The 23,902-nt window shown below is 46.6% G+C and overlaps 1 protein-coding gene across 11 annotated transcripts in view; it reads right to left on the bottom strand.

Moving 5' to 3' along the window:
* Positions 1-23,902, bottom strand: part of LOC139559581 (myomegalin-like) — an 86,041-nt gene that overhangs the window by 3,331 nt on the left and 58,808 nt on the right. For 3 of the 11 annotated variants that reach the window (XM_071375696.1, XM_071375685.1, XM_071375688.1), the window contains 23 exons: positions 23,647-23,765; positions 23,030-23,211; positions 17,091-17,394; positions 14,211-14,415; positions 13,920-14,036; positions 13,382-13,647; positions 13,031-13,248; positions 12,700-12,817; positions 12,449-12,566; positions 12,221-12,275; positions 10,738-10,988; positions 10,363-10,623; positions 9,304-9,555; positions 8,785-9,033; positions 8,416-8,638; positions 8,033-8,154; positions 7,472-7,759; positions 7,047-7,208; positions 6,584-6,786; positions 6,252-6,398; positions 5,906-6,044; positions 2,934-2,980; positions 2,634-2,688 (listed from right to left, as the gene is read on the bottom strand). In XM_071375696.1, coding sequence (XP_071231797.1) covers positions 2,634-2,688; positions 2,934-2,980; positions 5,906-6,044; positions 6,252-6,398; positions 6,584-6,786; positions 7,047-7,208; positions 7,472-7,759; positions 8,033-8,154; positions 8,416-8,638; positions 8,785-9,033; positions 9,304-9,555; positions 10,363-10,623; positions 10,738-10,988; positions 12,221-12,275; positions 12,449-12,566; positions 12,700-12,817; positions 13,031-13,248; positions 13,382-13,647; positions 13,920-14,036; positions 14,211-14,415; positions 17,091-17,394; positions 23,030-23,211; positions 23,647-23,765 — 4,101 coding nt within the window. The remainder of the gene's footprint in view (positions 1-2,633; positions 2,689-2,933; positions 2,981-5,905; positions 6,045-6,251; positions 6,399-6,583; positions 6,787-7,046; positions 7,209-7,471; positions 7,760-8,032; positions 8,155-8,415; positions 8,639-8,784; positions 9,034-9,303; positions 9,556-10,362; positions 10,624-10,737; positions 10,989-12,220; positions 12,276-12,448; positions 12,567-12,699; positions 12,818-13,030; positions 13,249-13,381; positions 13,648-13,919; positions 14,037-14,210; positions 14,416-17,090; positions 17,395-23,029; positions 23,212-23,646; positions 23,766-23,902) is intronic. The other 8 variants (XM_071375690.1, XM_071375687.1, XM_071375686.1 and 5 more) reach the window with 8 other exon arrangements.

Raw genomic sequence — 23,902 nt, 5'->3', positions numbered from 1 at the left:
GATTTTGAAGATTTGTTGCGGTTAAAGGTTAATGGAATACTTTAAATATGTTTTTGCTTTGTTAGCATGAAACCACAACAATAGCGTAAGTGCTTGCAGATGAAGAAAAGCTGAAAATGCCATTGAGTGAGTGATAGTTGCAGCATGTATATTGTTATCTAAAATCTGTTATCTAAAAACCTTCCCTCAGTAAGTAACCTGTATTAAGTGTAACTACCGGTAAAAGTATTGAAAAGATTCAGCCTGCCCTGGCTTTCAGCCAGTCACACCCACTCCTGTCAAATGATTTCATTACTCTTTTGACGAAGGACAGCAATTAGTATTTTTAAAGGCTATCAGGCTATATTTGTGTGTGTGTGTGTGTCTGTGTGTGTGTGTGTGTGTGTGTGTGTGTGTCTCCCCTTGGGAGAGAAATAGTTTCTAGTATTTTAATGATTGCCTTCAGAGAATGGAAACTATGCATATATTTAAAGTCTGCAATGGTACAGAAAATCATCATTGTGGGTGGTCCCCATAGTGGATCACTTAGGCTGCGTTTACACAGGCAACCCAATTCTGATCTTTTTTTGCACTAATAGATTTTTTTTTCACATCAGATCTTTTCACATCAGATCTTTTTTAGAGCGGATGTAATTGGTCAAAAGACAAAACACAGCCTTAGTACACTGAACAAAAATATAAATACAACATGTAAAGTGTTTGTCCCATGTTTCATGAGCTGAAATAAAATACCCCAGACATTTTTTATATGCACGAAAAGCTTATTTCCATCAAATTTTGTGAACAAATTTGTTTACATCCTTGTTAGTGAGCATTTCTCCTTTGCCAAGATAATCCATCCACCTGACATGTGTGGAATATCAAGAAGCTGATTAAACAGCATGATCATTACACAGATGCACCTTATGCTGGGGACAATAAAAGGCCACTCTAAAATGTGCAGTTTTGTCACAAAACACAATGCCACCGATGTCTCATGTTTTGAGGGAGCACGCAATTGGCAAGATGACTGCAGGAATGTCCACCAGAGCTTTTGCCAGAGAATGTAACGTCGTTTTAGAGAATTTGTCAGTATGTCCAACCGGCCTCACAACCGCAGACCACATGTAACAACGCAAACCCAGGACCTCCACATCCGGCTTCTTCACCTGCGCGATCGTCTGAGACCAACCACCCAGACAGCTGATGAAACTGTGGGTTTGCACAACCGAAGAATTTCTGCACAAACTGTCAGAAACCGTCTCATGGAAGCTCATCAGGGTGTCTTATGGTGGCAGTGTGGTTATGGTATGGGCAGGCATAAGCTACGGACAACGAACACGATTGCATTTTATCAGGCCTCCCGAGTGGCGCATCGGTCTAAGGCACTGCATCGCAGTGCTTGAGGCATCACTACAGCCCCGGGATGGGATTTTCTTGTCCCATCGCGCTCTACCGACTCCTTGTGGCTGGCCAGGCGCCTGCAAGCTGACTTTGGTCGCCAGTTGTACAGTGTTTCCCTCCGACACATTGGTGTGGCTGGCTTCTGGGTTAAGCGAGCAGTGTGTCAAGAAGCAGTGCGGCTTGGCAGGGTCCTGTTTCCTGATCTTCGCCTCTCTCGAGTCCGTACGGGAGTTGCAGCAATGGGACAAGACTGTAACTACCAATTAGATATCACGAAAAGTGGAGAGATAAAGGGGTAAAAAGTTTTAAAAACTAACTTTTTTTTCTCTCGCATTTTGTCGATGGCAATTTGAATGCACAGCACATGAGGTTGGTGGCACCTTAATTGGGGAGGATGGGCTCGTGGTAATGGCTGGAGCGGTTAATGGTATCAAATGGTTTCCATTTGTTTGATGCCATTCCATTTGCTCCGTTCCAGCCATTATTATGAGCCGTCCTCCCCGCAGCAGCCTCCACTGATGCACAGATACCTTTTACGAGATCCTGAGGTCCATTTTCGTGCCATTCATCCGCCGCCATCACCTAATGTTTTAGCATGATAATGCAGAGCCCCAATGTCGCAAGGATCTGTACACAATTCCTGGAAGTTGAAAATGTCCCAGTTCTTCCATGGCCTACACTCACCAGACATGTCACCCATTGAGCATGTTTGGGATGCTCTGGATCGAAATGTGTATGACAGCGCGTTCCAGTTCCCGCCAATATCCAGCAACTTCGCACTGCCATTGAAGAGGAGTGGGACAACATTCCATAGGCCACAATCAACAGGCTGATCAACTCTGCATGAGGCAAATGGTGGTCACACCAGATACTGACCAGTTTTCTGATCCACGACCCTACCTTTTTTTTTTAAGGTATCTGTGACCAACAGATGCATATCGGTATTCCCAGTCATGTAAAATCCATAGATTATGGCCCGTAACTCAGTAAAATCTTTGAAATTGTTGCATGTTGCGTTTATATTTTTTTTCAGTGTATAAACAGCATTTAAATATAATTCTATGGATGATAAAAACCCCATTGAGGTGTTGATTTAGGACAAGGCATTGGTTTCTACGACTTATATTCATCCATTTGTATGACTTATATGATAGTCCTTAAATATTATTGTTTGATTGGATGGTAAAACTGTGATGTCACACAGCACGACAGGCACAACAGGCCAAGCCACAGTGTGCCAAACCATTTACCGGCATAAGGAGTGGAAGAGGAGGAGCTTAGAGAGGACATCCTCCGATCGTTCTTCTGGAGGTACTCAGGGGAAAGGAGGAGGAGGAAGGAGGGAAGAGACAAACACAGGATGAAGGAACAGGTGAAACAGACAGGGAGGGTGCAAAACAGAGACAACACTAGAGATACAGTACTGACACTAGGACGGGGTAACCAGAAACTGAACACAACACATGAACAACATTTTATGTGGTATACAAGATGGGAATACTTTGGTATACAACATAGAGTATGTATTGAGGAAAATGACAATCTCTTACCTCCAAGTTAGTCCTTGCTTTTTTCAGCACATCGCGAGTCCTTGATACTGCAATGAAAAGGTGAAATGCACAATAAGAAGAAACATCTAACTAGGACCTTTTTATGTAACACACACACACTGGGACACCAGCCCAAACACACACACTGGAACACCAGACCAAACACACACACTGGGACACCAGACCAAACACACACACTGGGACACCAGACCAAACACACACACTGGGACACCAGACCAAACACACACACTGGGACACCAGACCAAACACACACACTGGGTCACCAGACCAAACACACACACACTGGGTCACCAGACCAAACACACACACACACACACACACACTGGGACACCAGACCAAACACACACACACACTGGGTCACCAGACCAAACACACACACTGGGACACCAGACCAAACACACACACTGGGACACCAGACCAAACACACACACTGGGACACCAGACCAAACACACACACTGGGTCACCAGACCAAACACACACACACTGGGTCACCAGACCAAACACACACACACTGGGTCACCAGACCAAACACACACACACACACACACACACTGGAACACCAGACCAAACACACACGCACACACACACTGGAACACCAGACCAAACACACACGCACACACACACTGGAACACCAGACCAAACACACACGCACACACACACTGGAACACCAGACCAAACACACACGCACACACACACTGGGACACCAGACCAAACACACACGCACACACACACTGGGACACCAGACCAAACACACACGCACACACACACTGGGACACCAGACCAAACACACACGCACACACACACTGGGACACCAGACCAAACACACACGCACACACACTGGGACACCAGACCAAACACACACACACTGGGACACCAGACCAAACACACACACACACACACACTGGGACACCAGACCAAACACACACACACTGGGACACCAGACCAAACACACACACACTGGGACACCAGACCAAACACACACACACACACACTGGGACACCAGACCAAACACACACACACACACACACTGGGACACCAGAACAAACACACACACACTGGGACACCAGACCAAACACACACACACACACACTGGGACACCAGACCACACACACACACACTGGGACACCAGACCACACACACACACACTGGGACACCAGACCACACACACACACACACACACTGGGACACCAGACCACACACACTGGGACACCAGACCACACACACACTGGGACACCAGACCACACACACTGGGACACCAGACCACACACACACACACACACACACACACACACACACACACACACACACACACACACACACACACACACACACACACACTGGGACACCAGACCAAACACACACACACACACACACACTGGGACACCAGACCAAACACACACACACTGGGACACCAGACCAAACACACACACACACACACACACTGGGACACCAGACCAAACACACACACACACTGGGACACCAGACCAAACACACACACACACTGGGACACCAGACCAAACACACACACACACTGGGACACCAGACCAAACACACACACACTGGGACACCAGACCAAACACACACACACACACACTGGGACACCAGACCAAACACACACACACACTGGGACACCAGACCAAACACACACACACACACACTGGGACACCAGACCAAACACACACACACTGGGACACCAGACCAAACACACACACACACACACACTGGGACACCAGACCAAACACACACACACTGGGACACCAGACCAAACACACACACACTGGGACACCAGACCAAACACACACACACACACACTGGGACACCAGACCAAACACACACACACACACACTGGGACACCAGAACAAACACACACACACTGGGACACCAGACCAAACACACACACACTGGGACACCAGACCAAACACACACACACTGGGACACCAGACCACACACACACACTGGGACACCAGACCACACACACACACACTGGGACACCAGACCACACACACACACTGGGACACCAGACCACACACACTGGGACACCAGACCACACACACACTGGGACACCAGACCACATACACTGGGACACCAGACCACACACACACACACACACACACACACACACACACACACACACACACACACACACACACACACACACACACACACACACACACACACACACACACACACACACACACACACACACACACACACACACACACACACACACTGGGACACCAGACCAAACACACACACACACACACACTGGGACACCAGACCAAACACACACACACTGGGACACCAGACCAAACACACACACACACACACACACACTGGGACACCAGACCAAACACACACACACACTGGGACACCAGACCAAACACACACACACACTGGGACACCAGACCAAACACACACACACTGGGACACCAGACCAAACACACACACACTGGAACACCAGACCAAACACACACACACTGGGACACCAGACCAAACACACACACACTGGGTCACCAGACCAAACACACACACACTGGGACACCAGACCAAACACACACACACTGGGACACCAGACCAAAGACACACACACTGGGACACCAGACCAAAGACACACACACTGGGACACCAGACCAAACACACACACACTGGGACATAAGACCACGCACGCACACACTGGGACACTAGACCAAAGACACACACACTGGGACACCAGACCAAACACACACACACTGGGACAACAGACCAAACACACACACACTGGGACAACAGACCAAACACACACACGCACACACACACCCACCCACCCACAAACACACACACACTGGGACACCAGACCAAACACACACACACTGGGACACCAGACCAAACACACACACTGGGACACCAGACCAAACACACACCCACTGGGACACGAGACCACACCCACCCACAAACACACACAGACACTCACGCTGGTTGACGATGAAGTGCTCCATGCTTTCCTTGGTGCGGCTGGTGCTCCTCAGTCTCTGGATGGTTCCCTGAAGCACCTCCCCCTGCTCCGAGATACGCCCCCTCAGAGACAGAATCTCCTCCTGCATACACTGCTCCTGCATGGGTCACAGCAATCAATCAATAAATACAATGATCAATCAACTCAATATTTCAATCAAACAATAAACGAAACAACAGTTAATATCTCTGCCTAGCAACCTGCATTACCAATAGAGTGCCTCACAGCCACCACATGGTTGACAAACCACCAATTACAACGAAAGAATTCATAATATGCTGGTAGTAAATCATGTATAGTGCACCTTCTTAAGGTTATGGGTGGAACGGTCTGTGCTGGGCAGGGCAGCCCTCCAAAACATCTTCGTCAGGGACACAACCTCCTCTAGGATCTGTCTCAGGGTCTTGGTGTTAGACAGCAGACTCCTCACACACCCATAGTCCAGGAGGACCTATACAGAGACACGGACACAGTTAGCTAGACACCTTCAGTTTCCTGAAAGTAGCTGTAGTGACAGACTGTTTACATTGAGTAGGTGGCCAGCGCGCATGATTTGATTCTGGGTTTCGAGATGAGGTCATCTCCAGTTCAGTTGTTGGCGCAAATAGTTCTACTTTCCCTTTGACCTCCTCTTACCTGGTCCTGGCTGCCCTCCAGCATTGATTGGCTGAGGCATGCCTGCAGGGCTGTTTCCATTCGCTGGACCAGACTCCTCCCCTCCAGGACCTGCTGCTGCAGAGCGCTGTAGTCGTCCACGTGCCCGATGGCATGGCGCCCGTTCCGGTTAGAGAACGAGCCGTCCGGGGCGTCACCCTCCAGCTCTGAGTGGGGGTCCAGATCTGTAGGAGGGGAGGAAGACGGAGAGACAAGGGCTTAGTGTCAGACTAACGGGTAAACGAGAGAATTTGAGATTATTATTTGTTTTTTTGAGGTAATGAGAGGGATTAACATCCGGAATAACATCCTTCCTGGACTATTTTAACCTTAGAACCAGACTTATGTAAAATCCTACAGATTTAAAAATCCGATATGTACCACTCTCATTTCCCCATTTGTCACAGCGCGATTAAACAGGATGCAGTTAGCGTTAGAGTCACACCATTGGCAGTGAGCGGGGTCTCCTCCAGGTCTGTGTAGAGAACGTGGTATGGAGATCCACAGTTAAACAGCCCAATGTCTCTGACCGGGGGAGACGGAGCTGGGTCTGCAGAACAACACACACACAGACAGACAGGGATGCTCGGCCACCACACACACAACCCTGAACATTCAACATTCACTAAATGATAATGCTTTCAATAAAGAAAAAATGTCTGTTGTTATTAGTTCATTAAACACAGCAATCAGTCAGTTCAATGGGATTTACATGAGACAAACCGGTTGGTCCCATTGATAGTGTTGAAGAGTGGGCCAATATTAAGCTTAGGCTGGTATTGAGTATTGGTGCCTTTCAAGCTGATATCAAAATGTATTTCCATACTGTAACCCCAAACCACACCACTACACCAGACAACATGCCCTTACCATGCAGTAGCTGCCGTCTGTAGAGGCTGTCCCTCTGGGGGCTGTCTGTAAGGGCACTGAGAGACGGGGTACGAGGGGGCTCCATCCCCCCAATGACCCCCACCCCTCCGTGGACCCCACCTCCCAGCTTCTGCTCCAGGTGTTTGTGGAGCTCCAGCTGTTTCAGGACACTGTTCTCCTGGACACTGGACTGGAGCTGGGCTCTGAGGCTCCTCACCTCCCCTAGCAGCTCCCCCAGCTCCACGGGCAAGGCAGGGACCCCAACGTACTGGCCCTCACACAGGTACCCTGAAAATCACAATAATAGTGTCAGTCAATATAACACTGAATGTCGTAGGCCCACAGCAAGTATAAAGTCAAAACAGGAACTTCTGAGTGTAATTTGGAATTCTATGCAAGCAGTGTCTGATATATGCAAATGTCCCAGTTATGTTCACGTATCTCAAGTTAGGTTAATATTTTAACAAATGTTTCCATTGCTGAGCATTGATATAAAGGCAACCTCCTGAATTGCAGTGCTATATGAAACCACTAGCTTGTGGATAAAGTGAGTAAGCTGACCTTGGTTGCCCTTGGTGTTGGCACACACTCTGTCGTACACCTGCAGCTCACTCTGCAGAGAGTGGAGCAGCTCCCTGCTTTCACACAACTGCTGCTGCAGCAGGGACACCTCATGCTGGAGCCTGGAGACCAGAAAGAGATACAGGGTGAATACACACACACACACACACACACACACACACACACACACACACACACACACACACACACACACACACACACACACACACACACACACACACACACACACACACACACACACACACACACACACACACACACACACACACACACACACACACACACACACACACACACACACACACACACACACACACACACACACACAAACAAACACAAACACACACACCCTACACACACACCTATTGTTCTTGTCATGGCTGTTCTGCCTCTCCTGTCTGAGTGTGTGTATCTGCTGTCCCTGCTCCTGTCTGAGTGTGTGTATCTGCTGTCCCTGCTCCTGGCTGCGTGTCTGCAGCCGCCGGAGCTCCTCCTTCCACTGCTCCGCCTCTAGCTCCGCCTGCTTCAGGCGGGCACGCCCCGTCACCACCACCTCACGCAGCTGCTCCGCCTCCTCACACGTATCTGAGGGGAACCACATATGATGGCGGGGCAAAGTTAGACACTACATCCGATCCTTTGGAACAAGATTAAATGATTCAGCCATATAGAAAAAATATGCAGAATGCGGTTCCATGTTGACCACAGCGTGGGTTGGTGAGATGCTGTACCTGAGCTGGCCTGCCGTTGTGCCTGGAGAGCCAGGTTCTCCTCTTTCAGGACTCTGATCTCATTGGACAGCTGGCTGACAGAGTCCAGCCCCTGGATGTAGATGTTAGTGGGGGCTCCTCCGTCGCGGCCGGTGGTGGCCAGGCGTTCCTCCAGCTGCTGTCTGAGCCTCTCGTTGGTCCTGATGGTCTCCTCCAGACGCTGACGCAGACACCGCACCTCTCTCAGGTGCTCTTCGATCAGGTCCACACCTGGGGAACACAGGACGGAGACGAGAGTTCAGATTCTTGTTTACATCAGCATCTTTGTGCACAGTGCATATTGTGCACGCCTTGGTCATAGATGAAACGAGATGCTGTAAAATAGTGTCTAGCCACTATGTGAAGTGCATCCAACGTTGAAGTTCATGGATTAGCACACAAAGATAAGTTCAAAGAGAAATCTTTCAAGTGCCCTATGAATAAACATAACTTGTAATTTATATGGAAAATCATTTGATTAATGGAAAGGGGTCTTCATACCAGTGAAGCTGTTTTTTGAATCGTTTCCTGATGACCCAACCCTGGCTGGCTGAACCATGTTCTCCATATCCCACAATGCAGCATTCTCCACCAGGTCTGTGGTGGCCTTCAGGGCTTGGCCCGCGGGTCGGCTGCCTAGCTGGTGTGGGTAAAAGGCATGATGGGTAATCTGGCCGTAAGGGGAGTGGTCTGGCTGGTGGTGTGCGGCTGGTGCGAGGTTGGACAGAGCGTTGGCGTGCGGAACCACAAAGCCTGAAACCATGGATATGGGAGAGATGTCAGAAACACAGCCAGAGTCTGTATTTATGAGCCAAACTTAGGTGCGGTTAAAGGAGTAGTTCACTAAATTAAAACTTGATGTTAGATGGTTCCTCGCCCTGAAAGTAGTCTATGGGCCAAGATAAACTGTAATCCATGGTTCATTTTTCTTTAAACAGCCACTACAACCTTCAGCTAACCTTAGCCACCACACGCTAACAATCAATGGAAGTGATTGGGGCATGTGGGCATGTTTTTAAAAATGATGTCCAATTCACCTGAAATCAATTCAAATCAACTCCATATTTGTTTTTGATGTTACTTTAAGGTGATATGGTGCCAACTTGTGTTTAATGAGAGCCTGCTTCTGGTCCAGGTATGCTGTAATACCCTCTATAGAGAAAGCATTCTTGTTAGAGGGTATTACAGTATACCTGGACCAGAAGCAGGTACTGTATCATCAAACACAAGTTGGAGAACACCATACTGAGTAATCTTCCTCGTTGGAGTCTCTAGTCTAGGATCTCTCAACCCCAACATTGACACATCCACACCAAGTCTTTTACTCTATTCGCTGTCTCATCCTGATCCACTCTAGGCATGCTATGCTAGCCCTAACATTATCCAATCAATCACATGTATTTATAAAGCCACTACTCCAGCCAATGCTGTCCCTGTCGGTATCACATGAATACATGCTACAGATTCTACTCCATTCTGTTACTCCCACAATCCATAGCAACAAGCCTGTCCCTCAGTTAGTATGCTCCAAAAACACATGCTAACGCTAACTCTGCTCACTCTCATTCATAGTCATCTGTCTGGGCAGTGTAACCAGCTCCTGTTGCATCGCTTCCATAGACAAGGTCCTGGTCTGGGGGTTAAAGGCCATATGCTGACCCCAGGGGTCATGGTTAGGATACAGACCAGGGAGGGACTGGGAGGCGGGTAGGGAGCAGGACATAGGACCAGTCTGACTGGCCAACTCAGGGGTGGAGTACAGCATGTTAGGACAGCTGCTGGAGGACTTAAGACAGGGTGGAGGGAGGGAGTGGTGGAGGTCTGGAAAAAAGAGTGGTGAAAGGGATGAGAGGAGGTTGGAAAGAGGATGGAGGGAGGTTTAGAGTATGTGTCTATGAATAGCACATGTTACCTAAGTTTAAATGGCTACTATACCTGTGTTTCCTGGGCCATGTCTCGCCCCCTGTTCCTGCTCTTCCTGAGCGTATTCGCTGGCTTCATCCACATCTGAGCATAGCTCCAGGTCCTCATTGGTCCGGCACTCGTCTGACACAAAGGAGGTCCTGTCTGATTGGTCAGTGGTCTCCGAGTGGGCATGGCTGCTGCAGGGGGTGTCGGAGCGCTGCTGTAGCTTGGTGTGGAGGGACTCGATGATCTTATCCTTCTGCTGTAGCTCTTTACTCAGCCTAGGGAGAGGGAGAGAGATTGATTATCTCATCCTTTGCTACAGATCTTTACTCAGTTCCTACAAGACATACACTACCGTTCAAACAGTTTGGGGTCACTTAGAAATGACCTTGTTTTTGAAAGGAAAGCAAGTTTTTTGTCCATTAAAATAACACCAGTCTCAACGTCAGCAGTGAAGAGGTGACTCCGAGATGCTGGCCTTCTAGGCAGAGTTGCAAAGGAAAAGCCATATCTCAGACTGGCCAATAAAAAGAAAAGATTAAGAGTGAGGAAAAGAACACAGACACTGGACAGAGGAACTCTGCCTAGACGGCCAGCATCCCAGAGTCGCCCCTTCACTGTTGAGGTTGAAACTGGTGTTTTGTGGGTACTATTTAATGAAGCTGCCAGTTGCGGCATTGTGAGGCATCTGTTTCTCAAACTAGACACTCTAATGTACTTGACCTCTTGCTCAGTTGTGCACCGGGGCCTCCCACTCCTCTTTCTACTCTGATTATAGCCAGTTTGCGCTGTTCTATGAAGGGAGTAGTACACAGTGTTGTACGAGATCTTCAGTTTCTTGGCAATTTCTCACATGGAATTGCCTTCATTTCTCAGAACAAGAATAGACTGACGAGTTTCAGAAGAAAGTTCTTTGCTTCTGGCCATTTTGAGTCTGTAATCGAACCCACAAATGCTGATGCTCCAGATACTCAACTAGTCTGAAGAAGGCCAGTTTTATTGCTTTTAATCAGAACCACAGTTTTCAGCTGTGCTAACGTAATGCAAAAGCGTTTTCTAATGATCAATTAGCCTTTTAAAATGATAAACTTGGATTAGCTAACACACCATGCCATTGGAACACAGGAGTGATGGTTGCTGATAATGGGCCTCTGTACGCCTATGTAGATATTCGATTAAAAATCTGCCGTTTCCAGCTACAATAGTCATTTACAACATTAACAATGTCTACACTGTATTTCTGATCAATTTGATGTTATTTTAATGGTCAAAAAATGTGCTTTCCTTTCAAAAACAAGGACATTTCTAAGTGACCCCAAACTTTTGAACGGTAGTGTACACGTACAGACAGACATAACCACACACACAGACATAGGCCACCAGAAAACAGGCCACAAACCAGCAGCATATACCTGGAAAGATCCACCACAGAGCTCAAATACCGCAATCAAGTTCCAATACAAGTTGTATAACCATTTTGGAGACACATCATTAGGACATAAAAACCCACCGTAAAGCAAGCAGCTCATGGCCCATCTTATCATCATGGAGCTCAGCACGGTCGCCTGAGGAGAGAGATGGAGGGGTAGTGGAGAAGAAAGGGAGGACAGAAGATCAGGGAATGTGTGTGTGTGTCTGTGTGTGTGTGTCTGTGTGTGTGTGTGTGTGTGTGTGTGTGTGTGTGTGTGTGTGTGTGTGTGTGTGTGTGTGTGTGTGTGTGTGTGTTCTCCACACTCACGCCCACTGATCTTGGTGCCCACTCGTTGTGCCAGGGCAGTGCTCTGTGCCAACTGCTCTCTGAAGCTCTGCCCCATGTAGTAGTCGATGTCGTTGGCACGCAGCAGCTCCTCAAACGCCTGTCGAATCAACCACATTCAGTTAATAGTTAAATATATTTTTCATTTATTTCAATTACATTTATTTGATTCATTCACTGTCGACGTGGTACATAATGTCCTAATCTGTGGAGAGATCGTCAGAGTGTCATACCTTGGTGGTGTCTCCCAGGTGCTGTGTGAGGATGTGACACACTCCGCGGCCCTCCCTCATCTTCTGACGCAGGTGGGACAACTCCCTGGCCTGTGCCTGGATCAGAGTGTTGTACTTCCTGTGCAGAGAGGGAGGAATAGGAGGGGTCAAGACATAAAAGACAGAGATCGTCATCATCACCATTAGCATAGTTATCATCACCATTATCATTGTTATCATAGTCATCATCACCATTATCATTATACAGTTATCATTACCATTATCATTGTTATCATAGTCAATGACATCATTATTTCCTTCCTTCATTTCTTCTCTCTATTTCTCCACTCACCCGGGCCAGGTAGCACACTTCCCCTCCTCCACCGCCCCTCCTTTCCCCTCCAGCCTGGAGCTCTTGAGTTGCGCCTCCAGTGAGGCCACTCGGGACATCAGCTCTCGCAGCTCCCGGCTGGGCTTGGGTTCCATGCGAGGCCCCAGGCTGTCGGACATCCAGCCCTCATCCTCCTCCACACCGCCGGGGGCCGGGGAGGCCTCGAATGCCCAGTTCACCTGATAGAGAGGAGAGAAAAGACCGAATAGTCACAGAAAATGTCATATCAGCCCATGAAGCAAGAAGCGAACAGGACACTGAAGCAATCAATCAACTGATCAATCAATCAGGTCTTGTATGTATATGATGTACCTTGCGCGGGGGGCGTTCCAGACTGGATGCGTAGTCGCTGGTGGTGGATAGTGAACGCACACGTAGCTGCAACCCACGAATCACCTTGTGACAGCGGGCCAGCTTAGAACGCAGGTCCTGGACCAATTGCTGTAGAGAGCCTGTCACTGACTCCTCCCCCTCATCATAAGCCCCACCCACCCCCCCATCACCATGGAACCAAACCCCGGCACGCTCATAGTCCTGCTGGTGGCTCAGTGGGGTGCACATCTCCAGATCATCAAACTCTGAGGGAGGAGCGATACAGAAAGAGACTAACAAGTTGTACAGATCATCACACCCGACACAGGTAAGGTAGTGACAGGTGAGGTGTGTGTGAAAAGTCAAGTAGGTACTGTATGGTGAGGTTGAGATGTCTCAAGTGACAAAGTGAGATAAAAGCAGTGAGAGGTGACGTTGTAAGTGAGGTGACAGGTAAGAGAGGCGTGAGACAAGACAGGAGCGAGAGAAAAGACAGGTGAGACTGGAGAGACAAATAAAGGAGACACAGCTCAGTTACCCGGGCTGCTGGCGTCCTCTCTCTCTGCCTCGTTCTCACTACGGCCACACGTCTCATAGCCCAGGTCCTGTAGGTCCACCTGGACCTGCTTATTGTCCTGCTCAACTGATGTCTCTGCTGTGAGAGTGTGCGTGAGAACCATTACTCATTGAGTAAATTACATCGAGTGATTCAATGAAGTGAATCAGCTACACTGTATTTAATTTCCAGCCATTATTATGAGCAGTCCTCTCCGTAGCAGCACCCTGGGGTATGCATGTATGTTTTCGGCGTAGGTGTATGATGACTCACTCAGCAGTTCCCTGTAGTCCTTGAGTTGTTCAGCCTGTGCGTGGACCGTGGCCTCAGACACCATGAGTCTCTCCTGCAGCTCTCTGCTCTCCTGTCTGCTCAGCGCCAAATCAGAACGCAGACGAACCACATGCTCACGGAGACCCGTCTCCACATGCTGCCAGAACCCGCCCACATCACCAGTGACATCATCAGACCCCGCCTCCTATAGGAATCAAGACAAGGCAAAATTCACTTGAATGCCCCTCCAACTAGTGGGAAACTCGTCTATAAATCTTGAGTTCCGACTTCTCCCACACGCTGGCCTCTGACGTCACCTACTAACGAAATACCTTGATAACAGGCAGTAACAACGAAACATTATTTATAAAAAGCAATATATTAATATGATTTTTGAACATTTAATTACAAACATGATAGCTGTACTTTTAGTTTATAATTGATGCAGCTTGTTGGCCATTAGCCAATTAGCATTTTCTAAACGAGTTCAAACCATTTGAACGCATCCAACTGGTATTTACGACTTCACAACTGGTAATTTACACCTTCCCACTTGGTTATGAATGCAGCATGAGTTACAAAAAAAGAAGACAATGCCTGCTGATTCACTTTTACATGAGTAACCTAACAAGCTTAAACCATAACGGTTGAGCTTAAACCATAATGGTTGAGCTTAAACCATAATGGTTGACCTTAAACCATAATGGTTGAAATGTTGTTATATCTATAGCTAAAATAAATATAATGGTAGCAGAAAAAAGACGTCAGAAACATTTGTATTCATTATGGAAACAAAGCATTCACATGTATAGCAGATTGAAAAATCCTTAATACAGTTGAAGTCGGAAGTTTACATACACTTAGGCTGGAGTCATTAAAACTTTCAACCACTCCACACATTTCTTGTTAACAAACTATAGTTTTGGCAAGTCGGTTAGGACATCTACTTTGTGCATGACACAAGTAATTTTTACAACAATTGTTTACAGACAAATTATTTCACTTATAATTCACTGTATCACAATTCCAGTGGGTCAGAAGTTTACATACACTAAGTTGACTGTGCCTTTAAACAGCTTGGAAAATTCCAGAAAATTATCTCATGGCTTTAGAAGCCTCTGATAGGCTAATTGACATAATTTGAGTCAATTGGAGGTGTACCTGTGGATGTATTTCAAGGCCTACCTTCAAACTCAGTGCCTCTCTGCTTGACATCATGGGAAAAACAAAAGAAATCAGCCAAGACCTCAGAAAACAAATTGTTGACCTCCACAAGTCTGGTTCATCTTTGGGAGCAATTTCAAATGCCTGAAGGTACCACGTTCATCTGTACAAACAATAGTATGCAAGTATAAACACCATGGGACCATGCAGCTGTCATACCGCTCAGGAAGGAGACGCGTTCTGTCTCCTAGAGATGAACGTACTTTGGTGAGAAAAGTGCAAATCAATCCCAGAACAACAGCAAAGGACCTTGTGAAGATGCGGGAGGAAACGGGTACCAAAGTATATATCCACAGTAAAACGAGTCCTATATCGACACAACGTGAAAGGCCGCTCAGCAAGGAAGAAGCCACTGCTCAAAAAACGCCATAAAAAAGCCAGACTACGGTTTGCAACTGCACATGGGGAATAAGATTGTACTTTTTGGAGAAATGTCCTCTGGTCTGATGAAACAAAAAAATAACTGTTTGGCCATAATGACCATAATGTTTGGAGGAAACAGGGAGACGCTTGCAAGCCGAAGTACACCATCCCAACCGTGAAGAACAGGGTTGGCAGCATCATGTTGTGGGGGTGATTTGCTGCAGGAGTAGCAACTACTATATCTCAGGCATTGGTAAACTAAGGGATCCGTTTGTAGATACACACAAATTTGCTGCAGGAATTTGCTGCAAGAGGGACTGGTGCACTTCACAAAATAGATGGCATCATGAGGAGGTACAATTATGTGGATATATTGAAGCAACATCTCAAGACATCAGTCAGAAAGTTAAAGCTTGGTTGCAAATGGGTCTTCCAAATGGACAATGACCCCAAGCATACTTCCAAAGTTTTGGCAAAATGGCTTAAGGACAACAAAGTCAAGGTATTGGAGTTGCCATCACAAAGCCTTGACCTCAATCCTGTAGAAAATTTGTGGGCAGAACTGAAAAAGTGTGTGCGAGCAAGGAGGCCTACAAACCTGACTCAGTTACACCTGCTCTGTCAGGAGGAATGGGCCAAAATTCCCCCAACTTATTGTGGGAAGCTTGTGGAAGGCTACCCAAAACGTTTGACCCAAGTTAAACAATTTAAAGGCAATGCTGCCAAATACTGCCAAATACTAATTGAGTGTATGTAAACTTCTGACCCACTGGGAATGTGATGAAAGAAATAAAAGCTGAAATAAATCATTCTCTCTACTATTATTCTGACATTTCACATTCTTAACATAAAGTGGTGATCCTAACTGACCTAAGACATGGAATTTTTACTCAGATTAAATGTCAGGAATTGTGAAAAACTGAGTTGAAATGTATTTGCCTAAGGTGTATGTAAACGTCCGACTTCGACTGTATGTCCTGTGTCCTATTTCATAAAGTGCATGCAGAAACACAGAACACTCCTTTCCTCTCGCCTGAAAAAAAGGAGCAGCAGTTGCCTGCCCAGAGCCAGTGCTGCTTATATAAACTATCCCCAGGCTAAGAAAACAGCCCTACATAGACTGCTATAGCTACACCAACACAGAGATATGAGGAGAGGGGGAAGGAAGTAGACACAGAGAGAGAGAGAGAGAGAGAATGAGATAGACAGAGAGAGATGAACATTTTGAATTATACAGAGCGTGAGATGTTAACATTATTCCGGCAAGCACTGGTTTTGGGTAGAGGATCGTACCTTTGCCTTCTCTGTGTGGTCTGGCTGACGGTGGGACAGGAGAGTTCCCAGGTCTAAGGAGTGAGGTCTGGTACACTGTCTCTTCCCCATTCCCTCTCTCATCCTTAGTGCTGGGGGCCCACGCTTGCTCTGGGTGGGTCCCACTGCTGGTAGTACCTCTTCCTCCTCCTCCATCTCCTCCTCCTCTTTCTGTTCCCATCCTTGGCACGCGTCTGTTGGATCTTCCAGCTCTCCTAGACCTTCTACCCCCCCTTGGTTCTCTTTTAGGGCCTCGTTCTCTTGCTGCAGCCTCAGCAGTGTACTCCTGCAAGAGACGGAAAGTAAACCATGGGATTCAGTATGAATAACAACAACTACACTGCTTAAGGGTTACTGTAATTGCTTGGATAACCTTATCCACTATTATGTATTGATATTGGTCATTCTTTATATGCGGTGAGCACTGCACAGAGCACCGGACGAATTATCACTGTGAATCATTGCAATGTTGTATCATGTAATGTTTGTTTATGTGTCAATTAATCCCGTAAGGGATGGGCCGCCAAAAATACATGTAATTCATCCATTAATTCACGACAACAACTAACGCAATGGCAATCAGACTGTGAGCCTTTGACAGTGCTTGTAGTAGGTAGATGTTGGACATGATCTGGGCTAGGGCTACAGTATAGACCAGTGGTACTGATTGTGCGGGCCCGCATGCCTTTAATTTGCGGCTCGCGGTGATGTTCCTATTTCCCATTCATAATACATAACAATGATACAATTTCAATTCAATGTGTTTAATGCAGGCCTGAACACCTCATTGAATGTATATATTGTTCCCTTGACGTCAAATAGGTGGCAGTATAGCGCAGCCGTTGAACAGAAAGGCCAAAATAGAACGTTTGCCGAAATAGAACGTAACTGCTCAGCTACAGCGACATCAGTTTTCTACTAGCTAATTTTGCAGTTTGGTCGACATGGATCGAATTATTGTAAAAAAGAAACATGAATCTATTGACAATGAAAATGAGGGGGGAGAGCTGGAGAACAACGTGACAGCTATGAATGAACAACCACCGGAGAATCAGGAAGATGGCGGCGGTGAAATGCGGCTAGCTAATGTTGCTAACATGGCTCCGGTGGCTAAGAGACGGATACGGTCGATTCAAGAAGAACACAGAAAGTCCCAAGAGAAATGGACAAACAAGTATTTTTTTTGTACTGCATAATGGGACTAGCTCACTTTGTCCTATTTGCCAGAAGGCAGTCAATTGTTTTAAACAAGCAAATGTAGAGATATTTCCAGTCACACCATGCCCACTTTGACAAAAAATATCCGCCACAAAGCAACCTCAGAAACAACAAAATAGCGCAACTCAAAGGACAGCTCAAATGATGACAACAAAAATGATTGACAGATCTAGCGCTGTTGCAGAGAAGACGACAGAGGCAACATATGAGATTGACTGGATACTCGTGAGAAACAAGGCCCTCACAGACGCGGAGATTGTCAAATAATGTTTTTTTTGGCCTCCGCAGAAATATATGCTGATTTCACAAACAAGAAAGCTATTTTAAAGCACATTAAGGGACTGCAACTCTCAGACTCGACCATAACAAGACGCATAGAAGACATCGGCGAGGACATCGGTAAGCACCTGAGTATATGTGGCAGGGTCTACAGTCAATCACGGATTACAAAAAGAAAACCAGCCCCGTCGCGGACCAGGATGTCTTGCTCCCAGACAGGCTAAACAACTTTTTTGCCTGCTTTGAGGACAATACAGTGCCACTGACACGGCCCCCTACCAAAACCTGCGGGCTCTCCTTCACTGCAGCCGAGGTGAGTAAAACATTTAAACGTGTTAACCCTCGCAAGGCTGCAGGCCCAGACGGCATTCCCAGCCGCGTCCTCAGAGCATGCGCAGACCAGCTGGCTGGTGTGTTTACGGACATATTCAATCAATCCTTATCCCAGTCTGCTGTTCCCACATGCTTCAAGAGGGCCACCATTGTTCCTGTTCCCAAGAAAGCTAAGGTAACTGAGCTAAACGACTACCGCCCCGTAGCACTCACTTCCGTCATCATGAAGTGCTTTGAGAGACTAGTCAAGGACCATATCACCTCCACCCTACCGGACACCCTAGACCCACTCCAATTTGCTTACCGATCCAATAGGTCCACAGACGACGCAATCGCAACCACACTGCACACTGCCCTAACCCATCTGGACAAGAGGAATACCCATGTGAGAATGCTGTTCATCGATTACAGCTCAGCATTTAACACCATAGTACCCTCCAAACTCGTCATCAAGCTCGAGACCCTGGGTCTCGACCCCGCCCTGTGCAACTGGGTCCTGGACTTCCTGACGGGCCGCCCCCAGGTGGTGAGGGTAGGTAACAACATCTCCACCCCGCTGATCCTCAACACTGGGGCCCCACAAGGGTGCGTTCTGAGCCCTCTCCTGTACTCCCTGTTCACCCACGACTGCGTGGCCATGCACGCCTCCAACTCAATCATCAAGTTTGCGGATGACACTACAGTGGTAGGCTTGATTACCAACAACGACGAGACGGCCTACAGGGAGGAGGTGAGGGCCCTCGGAGTGTGGTGTCAGGAAAATAACCTCACACTCAACGTCAACAAAACAAAGGAGATGATTGTGGACTTCAGGAAACAGCAGAGGGAGCACCCCCCTATCCACATCGACGGGTCAGTAGTGGAGAAGGTGGAAAGTTTTAAGTTCCTCGGTGTACACATCACGGACAAACTGAATTGGTCCACCCACACAGACAGCGTTGTGAAGAAGGCGCAGCAGCGCCTCTTCAACCTCAGGAGGCTGAAGAAATTCGGCTTGTCACCAAAAGCACTCACAAACTTCTACAGATGCACAATCGAGAGCATCCTGTCGGGCTGTATCACCGCCTGGTACGGCAACTGCTCCGCCCACAACCGTAAGGCTCTCCAGAGGGTAGTGAGGTCTGCAGAACGCATCACCAGGGGCAAACTACCTGCCCTCCAGGACACCTACACCACCCGATGTCACAGGAAGGCCATAAAGATCATCAAGGACAACAACCACCCAAGCCACTGCCTGTTCACCCCGCTATCATCCAGAAGGCGAGGTCAGTACAGGTGCATCAAAGCAGGGACCGAGAGACTGAAAAACAGCTTCTATCTCAAGGCCATCAGACTGTTAAACAGCCACCACTAACATTTAGCGGCCGCTGCCAACATACTGACTCAACTCCAGCCACTTTAAAAATGGGAATTGATGGAAATTATGTAAAAATGTACCACTAGCCACTTTAAACAATGCCACTTAATACAATGTTTACATACCCTACATTACCCATCTCATATGTATATACTGTACTCTATATCATCTACTGCATCTTGCCATCTTTATGTAATACATGTACCACTAGCCACTTTAAACTATGCCACTTTATGTTTACATACCCTACAGTACTCATCTCATATGTATATACCGTACTCTATACCATCTACTGCATCTTGCCATGCCGTTCTGTACCACCACTCATTCATATATCTTTATGTACATATTCTTTATCCCTTTACACTTGTGTGTGTGTATAAGGTAGTAGTTGTGGAATTGTTAGGTTAGATTACTTGTTGGTTATTACTGCATTGTCGGAACTAGAAGCACAAGCATTTCGCTACACTCGCATTAACATCTGCTAACCATGTGTATGTGACTAATAAAATTTGATTTGATTTGATTTGATTTGATTTACTGTGTTTGGGTTCGTTTCCCTCAAAACGAGTCATTCAGAGAGGAACTTTTATGTTTACTGCCCCTTCAGGAACAAACAGGAAGAGAGGATATTCTGAAAGCCCTTGTTAAATTTTTTGCTGAAAACAATATTGACTGGTCAAACCTGGCATCTGTGTGCACTGACGGTGCCCAAAACATGGGAGGGAAGGAGAAGGGACTGACCAATGCACACATGGATTGCCTCACAAGGATAGCAACAACAGACTATGCAGTTGAAGTCGGAAGTTTACATACACTTAGGTTGGAGTCATTAAAACTTGTTTTTCAACCACTCCACAAATTTCTTATTAACAAACTATAGTTTTGGCAAGTCGGTTAGGACATCTACATTGTGCATGACACAAGTAATTTTTCTAACAATTGTTTACAGACAGATTATTTCACTTATAATTCACTGTATCACAATTCCAGTGGGTCAGAAGTTTACATACACTAAGTTGACTGTGCCTTTAAACAGCTTGGAAAATTCCAGAAAATTATGTCATGGCTATAGCAGATTCTGGTAGGCTAATTGACATCATTTGAGTCAATTGGAGGTGTACCTGTGGATGTATTTCAAGGCCTACCTTCAAACTCAGTGCCTCTTTGCTTGACATCATGGGAAAATCAACAGAAATCAGCCAAGACCTCAGAAAAACAGACTGGTTCATCCTTGGGAGCAATTTCCAAACGCCTGAAAGTACCACGTTCATCTGTACAAACAATAGTACGCAAGTATAAACACCATGGGACCACGCAGCCGTCATACCGTTCTGTCTCCTAGAGATGAACGTACTTTGGTGCGAAAAGTGCAAATCAATGCCAGAACAACAGCAAAGGACCCTGTGAAGATGCTGGAGGAAACAGGTACAAAAGAATCTATATCCACAGTAAAACGAGTCCTATATCGACATAACCTGAAAGGCCGCTCAGCAAGAAAGAAGCCACTGCTCAAAAACCGCCATAAAAAAGCCAGACTACGGTTTGCAACTGCACATGAGGACAAAGATAGTACTTTTTGGAGAAATGTCCTCTGGTCTGATCAAACAAAAATAGAACTGTTTGGCCATAATGACCATCTTTATGTTTGGAGGAAAAAGGGGGAGGCTTGCAAGCCGAAGAACACCATCCCAACCGTGAAGCACGGGAGTGGCAGCATCATGTTGTGGGGGGTGCTTTGCTGCAGGAGGGCCTGGTGCATTTCACAAAATAGATGGCATCACGAGGAAGTAAAATTATGTGGATTTATTGAAGAAACATCTCAGACATCAGTCAGGAAGTTAAAGCTTGGTCACAAATGGGTCTTCCAAATGGACAATGACCCCAAGCATACTTCCAAAGTTGTGGAAAATGACTTAAGGACAACAAAGTCAAGGTATTGGATTGGCCATCACAAAGCCCTGACCTCAATCCTATAGAAAATTTGTGGGCAGAACTGAAAAAGCGTGTGCGAGCAAGGAGTCCTTCAAACCTGACTCAGTTACACCTGCTCTGTCAGGAGGAATGGGCCAAAATTCATCCAACTTATTGTGGGAAGCTTGTGGAAGGCTACCTGAAACGTTTGACCCAAGTTAAACAATTTAAAGGCAATGCTGCCAAATACTAATTGAGTGTATGTAAACTTCTGACGCACTGGGAATGTGATGAAAGAAATAAAAGCAGAAATAAATAATTCTCTTTACTATTATTCTGACATTTCACATTCTTAACATAAAGTGGTGATCCTAACTGACCTAAGACAGGGAACTTTTACTCGGATGTAATGTCAAAAACGGAGTTTAAATGTATTTGGCTAAGGTGTATGTAAACGTCCGACTTCAACTGTACATTTAGAATGAATTCAGTCAAGGAGCAGAAGAGACATTTTCGCTCATCCAACTACTGAGGTAACCCTTAATATGGGTCGTATACATGTGATGTAGCCTATTTGATGTGTGTATGTATATTTGTGATGTGCTGTACATCAAATCAATTGTGTGTGCTCTATTGCTCTGAATTTGCTCTCAATTGATAATATTGGAAGAGAAAGTAGAATAAATTAAAGATCTGTGCGGCTCTCTGAATGATTGTCTCAACCCAAAGTGGACCCCTTGCAAAAAATAGTGAGTAACACTGGCATAGACCATTTAATGTGTTCTAATAGTAGGTGAGTGGGTACTGTGTATGTACATACCTCATCTGGGCTAGGGAGGAGTAGCCGGTGGTCTCCAGCTGTGTTCTCATCTCCTCCAGTTCTTCTTCTATTGCCCTCTTCTGTTCAGCCAGCTGCTTCACCTGCCCCATGGCCCCCTGGGACAGTGCTCCACTCACCGGTCCTCCAGACAGCACCCCCTGCCCACAGGCCATTCCAGAGTTCTGGTCAAGAAAGAGAGGAAAAGAGAGTTAGAGAGAGGGAAAGAGAGGGGTAACAGAATTACAGTTTTATAACATGAAAAAGGACTTGTTAGTCTGGGTACTGGTCTGCGTCTGCTTAAGCTAATCGCTTTGTTATTGTCTTATTTGACAAGGGAACAATGCAGCGTTGTTGAATACAGAAACAGTCTGGCAACCAGGCTGGAAGACTGTCAACATTAAGCTCTAAAGTACAAGGGGATGAGATAAATGTTGGAAATCCCATACCTAAGGCAACAACATTGGAACATTGATACTGGAACATTGGTACATTGTGAGAGGCAACCAGTCTGTCTAGAGAGACTACGATGAGAGGCAACCAGTCTGTCTGAGAGACTACGATGAGAGGCACAAGGGTAGTGTACAATTTAAGATTTAAAAGTAAAAAGTCACATGTACCTTAGTGGAGGCCAGGCTTTTGGCAGTCAGTTTATCCTCATCGTCTTCGATACTGTCTGAGAACTCATCAGTGCTGCCCTGTTCATCATCTCCCTCCTCCTCTTCCTCCGTGCTGAGCTCTGAAAACACAACAGCCAACCGATCAGATCAGACACTTCCTCGTCCTTCTTTTCTCTCTCCGCCTCCCTTTGTCTCTCAACCTCTCCTCTACCAAGTTTGTCTATATCACACTCTACCACTCTCCCTCTAACTATCT

The sequence above is a fragment of the Salvelinus alpinus genome, chromosome 30 (genome assembly GCF_045679555.1).
Source record: "Salvelinus alpinus chromosome 30, SLU_Salpinus.1, whole genome shotgun sequence".
NCBI classification, from domain to species: domain Eukaryota; kingdom Metazoa; phylum Chordata; class Actinopteri; order Salmoniformes; family Salmonidae; genus Salvelinus; species Salvelinus alpinus.
The sequence above is the reverse complement of the archived record's forward strand: the minus strand, read 5'-3'. Positions and strand labels throughout refer to the sequence as shown.